The sequence below is a fragment of the Tachysurus vachellii genome, chromosome 17, assembly GCF_030014155.1.
Source record: "Tachysurus vachellii isolate PV-2020 chromosome 17, HZAU_Pvac_v1, whole genome shotgun sequence".
NCBI lineage: Eukaryota > Metazoa > Chordata > Actinopteri > Siluriformes > Bagridae > Tachysurus > Tachysurus vachellii.
In genome coordinates this window covers 2805001-2815000 of record NC_083476.1, presented here as the reverse complement: position 1 = coordinate 2815000, position 10000 = coordinate 2805001, and the positions used below count along the sequence as shown (strand labels likewise).

General features: G+C 41.4%; 1 protein-coding gene across 3 annotated transcripts in view; it reads left to right on the top strand.

Annotated features, from left to right (window-relative positions):
• Window positions 1-10000, top strand: part of dym (dymeclin) — a 73951-nt gene that overhangs the window by 17784 nt on the left and 46167 nt on the right. For all 3 annotated transcript variants that reach the window (XR_009649745.1, XM_060890318.1, XM_060890317.1), the window contains exon 8: window positions 3301-3443. Coding sequence is in view for 2 of the 3 variants with exons in the window: in XM_060890318.1 (XP_060746301.1) it covers window positions 3301-3443 (143 nt within the window). In the remaining variant the exon portion in view is untranslated. The remainder of the gene's footprint in view (window positions 1-3300; window positions 3444-10000) is intronic.

The window sequence follows — 10000 nt, the reverse complement described above, 5'->3', positions numbered from 1 at the left end:
AGAATTTGTGTGTGAGAGAGAGAGAGAGAGAATTTGTGTGTGAGAGAGAGAGTGTGTGTGAGAGAGAGAAAGAGTTCGTGTTTGTGTGAGAGAGAGCGAGAGAGTGTGTGAGAGAGAGAGAATTTGTGTGTGTGAGAGAGAGAGAAAGAGTTTGTGTGTGTGTGTGTGTGAGAGAGAGCACGAGAGTGTGTGAGAGAGAGAGAAAGACATGGTAGCCTAGTGGTTAAGGTGTCGGGCTACCAATCGGAAGGTTGTGAGTTCGATTCCTACGTCCCCCAAGCTGCCAATGCTGGGCCCCTGAGCAAGGCCCTTAACCCTCAATTGCTCAGTTGTATAAAAAATGAGATAAAATGTAAGTCGCTCTGGATAAGGGGCGTCTGCTAAATGCTGTAAATGTACTGTAATGTAAATTACAGAAAGAGTGCATGTGTGCGCACGTGTGTGTGAGAGCGAGAGTGTGTGTGTTTGCGTGTAAGAGAGAGAGTGTTTCCGTGTTTGTGTGAGGGAGAGAGTATGTGTGTGCGCGCATGTGCGCACGTGTTTGAGCGAGAGAGAGCGTGTGTGCACATGTGCGTGTGTGAGAGAGAGTGTGTGTGCATGCATGTGTGTGTATGAGAGAGAGAAAGAGAGAGAGTGTGTGCACGCGAGTGTGTGTGTGTGTGAGAGAATGTGTGCGACGATCCCGAGACCAAGATAGACCAAGTATAAAATACTTTTGGTGGACGTTTTCCTAAACAGCGTTAATTTCCCCAAAGCTCTGGAACACGGTGAACATCAGAAGGAGCTCATTAATATAAACCTGTGGTTTGCTTTTACCTGTCAGATGTCAGAGGGGCTGTTCTGGAAAAATTAATCAACACCTTCCTCATATAGAAGCACACTTTCCCCTGAAGACTATAGCATGCACCTATCAGCATGAATAGTTCTCAGTGCATCAACACCCTCAGTGTAGTGTGTTGTGCTTTAGAGACTGAAATACACACTGCACTGTTAGACGTGTGTGTGAGAGACGTGCAGTTATCTGGAACTCTTCTCTATATCGTACTGTAAAAATGAGTCCTGAACAGATTGAATATCAGATCAACGTCGTGTCATATCATATCGTCTCGTGTCGTGTCGTATCGTGTCGTGTTGTATCGTATCGGGTTGTAACATATCGTGTCGTGTCGTATCATGTCGTGTCGTATCGTATCATATCGTGTCGTGTCGTGTCATATCGTGTTGTAACATATCGTGTCGTGTCGTATCATGTCGTGTCGTATCGTATCATATCGTGTCGTGTCGTGTCATATCGTGTTGTAACATATCGTGTCGTGTCGTATCGTATCGGGTTGTAACATATCGTGTCGTGTCGTGTCGTATCATGTCGTATTGTATCGTGTTGTAACATATCGTATCGTGTCGTGTCGTGTCGTATCATGTCGTGTCGTATCGTATCATATCGTGTCGTGTCGTGTCATATCGTGTTGTAACATATCGTGTCGTATCATATCGTGTCGTGTCGTATCGTATCGGGTTGTAACATATCGTGTCGTGTCATATCGTGTTGTAACATGTCGTATCGTATCGTGTTGTAACATATCGTGTCGTATCATATCGTGTCGTATCGTGTTGTCATATATCGTGTCGTATCATGTCATGTCGTATCGTATCGTGTTGTAACATATCGTATCGTGTCGTATCATGTCGTGTCGTGTTGTATCGTATCGGGTTGTAACATATCGTGTCGTGTCGTATCGTATCATATCGTGTCGTGTCATATCGTGTTGTAACATATCGTGTCGTATCATATCGTGTCATATCGTGTCGTAACATATCGTGTCGTATCATATCGTGTCGTGTCGTATCGTGTTGTAACATATCGTGTCGTATCGTATATCGTGTCGTATCATGTGTCGTATCGTATCGTGTTGTAACATATCGTGTCGTGTCGTATCATGTTGTAACATATCGTGTCGTATCATGTGTCGTATCGTATCGTGTTGTAACATATCGTATCGTGTCGTATCATGTCGTGTCGTGTCGTGTTGTAACATATCGTGTCGTATCGTATCGTGTTGTAACATATCGTGTCGTATCATATATCGTGTCGTATCGTATCGTGTTGTAACATATCGTGTCGTATCATATCGTGTCGTATCGTGTCATGTCGTGTCGTATCGTGTTGTAACATATCGTGTCGTATCATGTCGTGTCGTATCATGTCGTGTTGTAACTTATCGTGTCGTATCATATATCGTGTTGTGGTATCGTATCGTGTTGTAACATATTGTCTCGTATCATATATCATATCGTGTCGTTTCATATCGTGTTGTAACATATCGTGTCGTGTCGTATCGTATCGTGTTGTAACGTATCGTGTCGTATCATATCATATCGTGTCGTATCGTAACGTGTCATATCGTATCGTGTTGTAACATATCGTTTCGTATCGTGTTGTAACATATCGTGTCGTATCGTATCGTGTTGTAACGTATCGTGTCATATCATATCGTGTCGTATTGTATCGTGTCATATCATATCGTATCGTGTTGTAACATATCGTGTCGTATCGTATCGTGTTGTAACGTATCGTGTCATATCATATCGTGTCGTATTGTATCGTGTCATATCATATCGTATCGTGTTGTAACATATCGTGTCGTATCGTGTTGTAACGTATCGTGTCGTATCATATCATATTGTGTCGTATCATATGCCGTGTCGTATCGTATCGTGTTGTAACGTAGCGTGTCGTATCATATCGTATTGTGTCGTATCATATATCGTATCGTGTCGTGTCGTATCGTGTTGTAACATATCGTGTCGTATCATGCCGTGTCGTATCGTATCGTATCGTGTCGTGTCGTATCGTGTTGTAACATATCGTGTCGTATCATGCCGTGTCGTATCGTATCGTATCGTGTTGTAACGTATCGTGTCGTATCCTATCATATTGTGTCGTATTGTGTTGTATCATATATCGTATCGTGTCGTATCGTATCGTATCGTGTTGTAACGTATCGTGTCGTATCCTATCATATTGTGTCGTATTGTGTTGTATCATATATCGTATCGTGTCGTATCGTATCGTGTCGTGTTGTAACGTATCGTGTCGTATCATGCCGTGTCGTATCGTCTCGTGTTGTAACGTATCGTGTCGTATCATATCATATTGTGTCGTATCATATATCGTATCGTGTCGTGTCGTATCGTGTCGTATCCTGAGATTTTTACTGCTGCTGTTAATGTAAGTCCGAGTGAGACTCAGAGGCTTGTAAAATAATCCCAGCTCTTGTTTTTTCTTCTTTCCCGCTGTAGCCTTTCTCTGACGAGTCGCTTGGTGAAGACTCTGCTGTATAACTTTGTGCGACAAGAGAAATGTCCTCCACCTGCAGCGCACATCTTCCAGCCACAGGCAGACGGAGGAGGTCTGCTGTACGGCCTGGCCTCAGGGGTAGCCAGTGAGTAACACACACACACACACACACACACACAAACACACAAACACACACACACACACTCTCACTCACTCCTGCTCCTAGCTCAAGGGAGCTGTTCAGCAGCCAAAAGACTGTGAGAGTGTAGGAGTAATGCGCACACACACATACACACACACACACATACACACACATATACATACACACACACATGCACACACACACATACATACACACACATATATACACACATACACATACATATATATATACACACACACACACATACACATACATATATACACACACACATATACACATACATATATATACACACACACGCACACACTTACTCATACACATATTAAATGGAGAAGGACACTGATGCATTAATGGAGCTGTAATTGATTATGGGTATTCCAGATGAAGGGAGCTTGGAAGTGTGTATGTGTGTGTGTGTGTGTGTGTGTGTGTGTGTCTGTGTGTGTGTGTGTGTGTGTATGTGTGTTTCAGTTTGAAGACCTGTTACTAGCTGTCATTAGTGTACTAGTGAACTGTAGACACTGGGGCTAATGTGACTGTTGTACGAGTTACATTTTTGGTCTCACTCTTTATTTACTTCCTCTTTAACACCATAATGATGTTCAGGTTGTGTTCCTTGTGTTTGTGTGTTTGTTTTAGTTAAAACTGTCTCATGACATTTCAGTCAGCACTTTTTTATACTCAGCCCGTATTTAAACCTTATAAACTAGTTTTTCAAGTCAAACAGGGTGAAGGTAAGTTTCATCAGGATTTTGTGAGCGCGACATAAATACACTTTCCTCCGTTAGAAACTCTAGAACTTTCCTGAGCTGAAAACTCCACTTCAGACTTGCTTCCATTAATCAGAACTCAAAAATAGGGACCTGCTCCGACTGTCAGCCGAGTCAATCTGTAGCCGGGGTGGGGAGTCTTATTTGGATCCAGACGTTTGTCCTGTGCCTTCGTTATCACTCCATCACCTTTTCACGTCCAGTGTATTTTCTCTCTCTCTCTCTCTCTCTCTCTCTCTCCCTCTCTCCCTCTCTCCCCCCCCAGTGGCAGACAGAGTTCAGGTGAGGGACACGTCAGATAATCTGTCAGCTCTGCTGAAGCTTCCTACGCCGTGTGAATTTACAGTATACTGTCAGAAACGTGCATCCAATACTGCTAACACACACACACACACACACACACACACACACACACACGATGCAGAATCCACACAAGAAGTGCTTTGTGTAATAGTGTCAGTGTAGCATAAAAGAAAGGGCACATGATCTTTAATCCATTGTTCAGGGAGAAGGAATGAAGTTCTCGTCCCTCTCCTCTACTTCATCGCTCCACTTCTAACTTTCTGTAAACTTCTCTCTCTCTTTTTGTCTCTCACAAACACATACACACACACACACACACACATAATGCAGTCTCTCTCTCTCTCTCTTTTTGTCTCTCACAAACACATATACACACACACACAATGCAGTGTCTCGCTCTCTCTCTCTCTCTCTTTTTGTCTCTCACAAACACATACACACACAATGCAGTGTTTCTCTCTCTCTCGTTCTGTCTCAGACAAACACACACACACAATGCAGTGTTTCCCTCTCTCTCTCTCTCTCTCTCTCTCTCTCTCTCTGTCTCTCTCTCTCTTCCTGTCTCCCTCTCTCTCTCTCGTTCTGTCTCAGACAAACACACACAATGCAGTGTTTCTCTCTCTCTCTCTCTTTGTCTCTCGCGCACACACACACACACACACACACAGAGTCACTCTCTCTCTCATTCCTTAAGCTTGTCCATTTATTATTTATCTATTCCAGTGTGTTATCCTTTCTATAGCAACGGCTTGGATGACAAATGCTGCATACAAACATTATAAATTAAAAATAAAACGAACACACATCGTTTTCAACTTGCTGAATCGACTCCGAAGCTTCAGAGTCACTTGGCTTCGATTTGAACCAAATCAGGAAGACGACTTCACACACAAGAAGCTTTAAAAAAAAAAAATGCTTTAGATTTAAAAAAAAAAAAAAAAAAAAAAAAAAAAGTAATGGTTTACTCTGGCTCACAAAAAATAGTCTGTTTGCTCATCCTAATGATCCATCATCAAACTCATCCTGTTGGAAATCTGGATAAACTCGGACGGCTCAGAAGAGAGCACGCTGGATGAGAAGCATGCGAAATATTACTCAGACAAAACCATAAACTATGTCATGAGGCCATGTCCCCAGTTTTTGGCATGTTTTTTTTTTTTTTTTTTTTTTTTCCTTTTCCTTAGAAAACAAACAAAAAAAAAGAAGCCAGTTTTAGTTGTGTCCTATAACACCTCAGAACAGTGCAGACAGACAGTTAATGAGATTATTAACATCTCTGACTCACAGGTGTGTGTGTGTGTGTGGGCGAGTGAGTCATCCTGTTCTGTGGAATCCAGACAACACACTCTTATTGTCTGACAGGCAAAGCAGACGAGCTAAATGGAGAATCGAGCCTTCTCCCAGCGCATGTTTCCCTATTCCTGTCCTGCGTCCCAAACCGCTTGCCAAGCGGAATTCCCACTCCGAACGCCAGAGCCGATCCTGTTTCCGACGCCGGGAGCTTTTGGCTTGCCCTGTGCCTGTGAGAATTCCCCGTTTTTAGATTTGGCCACGGTGGAACCGTGTATCCTTTAACTCCAGGAATGAGGCTCGACTTAGTCGCATGTGTTCTCGGTCAGGACTTCCTGTCATTACGCCGCGTCGGTTTGTTCTCTGTGCCGCTCGCATATCTTACCGGCTGGAATTTGTGTCAAATTAAACCGTAGTCTCATTTTCCTCAGTGGACAAATGTCTACTTTTATGCTTGGGAAGGGGGACGTCGGTCTAAACGGGTCGAGTCGCAAGTGACGTGTTAAGGATTTTCACTTTGCGCTGATTTATTTATTTATTTGTTTGTTTGTTTGTTTGTTTATTTAATTTTTTTGTGTGGTGTTTTATTCCTCTTACACCACAGAAGTTTACCCATGATTACAGTTTTGTATTTATAAAAGATTTAAACATTGAATTTTTTGACTTTCCCGTGACCGTTCCAAAGCTCTGGCACTGGAGACTCCTTCCTTAAACATCTCCACATATGGTTGAACATACACGCTGTTACCTCGGAAACCATACCAGGCGTATCGACCTAAAGCTCTGGCACCGGAGACTCCTTCCTTAAACGTCTCCACATATGGTTGAACATACAAGCTGTTACCACGGAAACCATACCAGGCGTATCGACCTAAAGCTCTGGCACTGGAGACTCCTTCCTTAAACATCTCCACATATGGTTGAACATACAAGCTGTTACCACGGATACCATACCAGGCGTATCGACCTAAAGCTCTGGAGCCGGCGCTACTTTCTGAGCCGCCGTTCTAGAAAACGGATCCACACTTTTTTTCTGTCCAATCAGATCCGAGAATCCAACAGCGCTGGGGAATAAATGATTATAGGAAAATGTCGTTTGTTATTAAACCTCGTTAGACTCCAGGTCTGAGCACTTCTCCTCTATCTTTTCTTTGTTCCAATATTTATTGTGAAGTCTGGACATTTCAAAACAAACCCTGATCGTTTTAACGGACATTTTTCTGCATCGTCCCGAACAACAGCACAACATCATACGACTGGTACGATACACCGCACTCATATCGTTAAGGCGTCTATAGAGGACGGGTTTATGGTGTGTGACGGCTGTAAGAACGCGATTCTCCTCCAACACCTCACAATGAAGGAAGAGCTTACAGGCTCGTTTTTCCTTCTCCATAGTGAAAGAGACGTGTATCGCTTACTGTGCAAGTACACACTCCTCTAATGAGTCACTCTTTATATCTCTCCCAGCTCCAGATGTGTTCTAATGTGTGTGTGTGTGTGTGTGTGTGTGTGTATGTGTGTGTGCGCCAAACATCTACATCGTTGTCTCCAGACTGACTCTGTGTCCGTCCTCCAGATTAGCGCTGACTCCATCACTGTCCTGTCAGCCTGCACCAGGGCGAGGACTAACGAGGTGGTGGAGCTGGAGGAAGGTCACGGCTGACCAGATAAAGAACGCCGAGAGGTTACTGTGTGTGTGTGTGTGTTGTGTCTTTCTGACATCACTGATATCTCTACTCTCATTCTTCATGAGCAGACGTGTACACTGTACAGACTAAAGCACCGATGCATCATCACACCCGTTAGATAGTTATGACTCCAGGGTGAAAGCCAGTGCAACATAAACGCTGTGGTTAAAGAGGAAAAAATAAGTAAGTAAATAAATAAATAAATCGCAGTGGCACGTGTTGGAGATAAGGATTAACTTCTACGTCATTCAGGAGGATTTTTTTTCCTTTAAGAAACCAGACAGAAGGTGTTGATGTACAACTGTATTATTATTTATTAGTATTTTTTTTCCCTGGCAGATGGTAACACATGACTAAGTGTCCTAATGTCCTTCATGCGCTCGCTCGGAAAAATCTGTGCTAGGAATTAAACAAGAACGACGTTTTAAATTCGTAAACTGCTTCTTCTTTTTTTTTTTTTTAAAGGAGAAACTAAAACAAAGGTGTTTTAACTCTGAATAGTCCGACATCATTAGTGTTAAAGCGTAGCTACGTTAAACAGAACCGTTAGCTTTTAACCACTTAAATATTCATCAGTTATTAACTCTGATCATAGCTAAGAATAACAGCACAGACGTGTTGGTGTATTTCACACTGACGTGTCTGTGCGTCGAGCGTCACACACTCGTTGACTTGTCGAGACGACTTTTATTCTGCGCTGTTTAAATGCTTTTTGGGAAAATCACGATGCCTAAACTTTAGGTTTGTTTACAGTCCTGACATTAGATTTATAAAAAAAAAACAATCCAGCAGTTACATCTCACTTATAAACAGCATTCTGTGATTTATCTTCAGCTTTAATGCTAACCCGTAACGTCTGGCCACACCCCCTGTTGTTGTTGTTGTTGTAGTAGTTGTTGTTGTTGTAGTAGTTGTAGTTGTTGTTGTTGTAGTTGTTGTTGTAGTAGTTGTAGTTGTTGTAGTAGTAGTTGTTGTAGTTGTTGTAGTAGTAGTTGTTGTAGTAGTTGTTGTTGTTGTTGTAGTAGTTGTTGTAGTTGTTGTTGTAGTAGTTGTTGTAGTTGTAGTTGTTGTTGTTGTAGTTGTTGTAGTAGTTGTAGTAGTTGTAGTAGTTGTAGTTGTTGTTGTTGTTGTAGTTGTTGTTGTTGTTGTAGTAGTTGTTGTTGTAGTAGTTTTAGTTGTAGTAGTAGTTGTAGTAGTAGTTGTTGTAGTTGTTGTAGTTGTTGTTGTTGTTGTAGTTGTAGTTGTTGTTGTAGTAGTTGTAGTAGTTGTTGTAGTTTTAGTTGTTGTAGTTGTAGTTGTTGTTGTTGTTGTAGTAGTTGTTGTTGTAGTAGTTGTTGTTGTTGTAGTTGTTGTTGTAGTAGTTGTAGTTGTTGTTGTAGTAGTAGTTGTTGTTGTTGTTGTAGTTGTTGTTGTGGTAGTTGTTGTTGTTGTTGTTGTTGTAGTTGTTGTAGTAGTAGTTGTTGTAGTAGTAGTAGTAGTTGTTGTTGTTGTTGTTGTAGTTGTAGTTGTTGTTGTGGTAGTTGTTGTTGTAGTTGTTGTAGTAGTAGTTGTTGTAGTAGTAGTAGTAGTTGTTGTAGTAGTAGTTGTTGTTGTAGTAGTAGTTGTTGTAGTAGTTGTTGTAGTAGTAGTTGTTGTAGTAGTTGTAGTTGTTGTTGTAGTAGTTGTAGTTGTAGTAGTAGTTGTTGTTGTAGTTGTAGTAGTTGTAGTTGTAGTTGTTGTTGTTGTAGTTGTTGTAGTAGTAGTTGTAGTTGTTGTAGTTTTAGTTGTTGTTGTAGTAGTAGTTGTTGTTGTAGTTGTTGTAGTAGTAGTTGTAGTTGTTGTTGTAGTAGTAGTTGTTGTTGTTGTTGTAGTTGTTGTTGTGGTAGTTGTTGTTGTTGTTGTTGTTGTAGTTGTTGTAGTAGTAGTTGTTGTAGTAGTAGTAGTAGTTGTTGTTGTTGTTGTTGTTGTAGTTGTAGTTGTTGTTGTGGTAGTTGTTGTTGTAGTTGTTGTAGTAGTAGTTGTTGTTGTAGTAGTAGTTGTTGTTGTAGTTGTAGTAGTTGTTGTAGTTGTTGTTGTTGTAGTAGTTGTTGTAGTAGTTGTTGTTGTAGTAGTTGTTGTAGTAGTTGTTGTTGTAGTAGTAGTTGTTGTTGTTGTTGTAGTTGTAGTAGTTGTAGTTGTTGTAGTAGTTGTTGTTGTAGTTGTAGTAGTTGTAGTTGTTGTAGTAGTTGTTGTTGTAGTAGTAGTTGTTGTAGTTGTAGTTGTTGTAGTAGTTGTAGTTGTAGTTGTTGTAGTAGTAGTATTTGAGGAACCTGTGTTGCACAAGAACCAAAGGGAATCGAAAGAGCGTCGGAAGTCGTGTTTTTCCGAAACGATAAACTCTGCGACTTGTCTGTGAAAGTCAGTGAAACCTTTTCGTTCCTCTGATTTTTATTTTTTTTTATTTCTCCAGTTTTCCAGTCAACCCAAATACCGGAGGTTTATAAGCTCATGTTAAACACACCACATC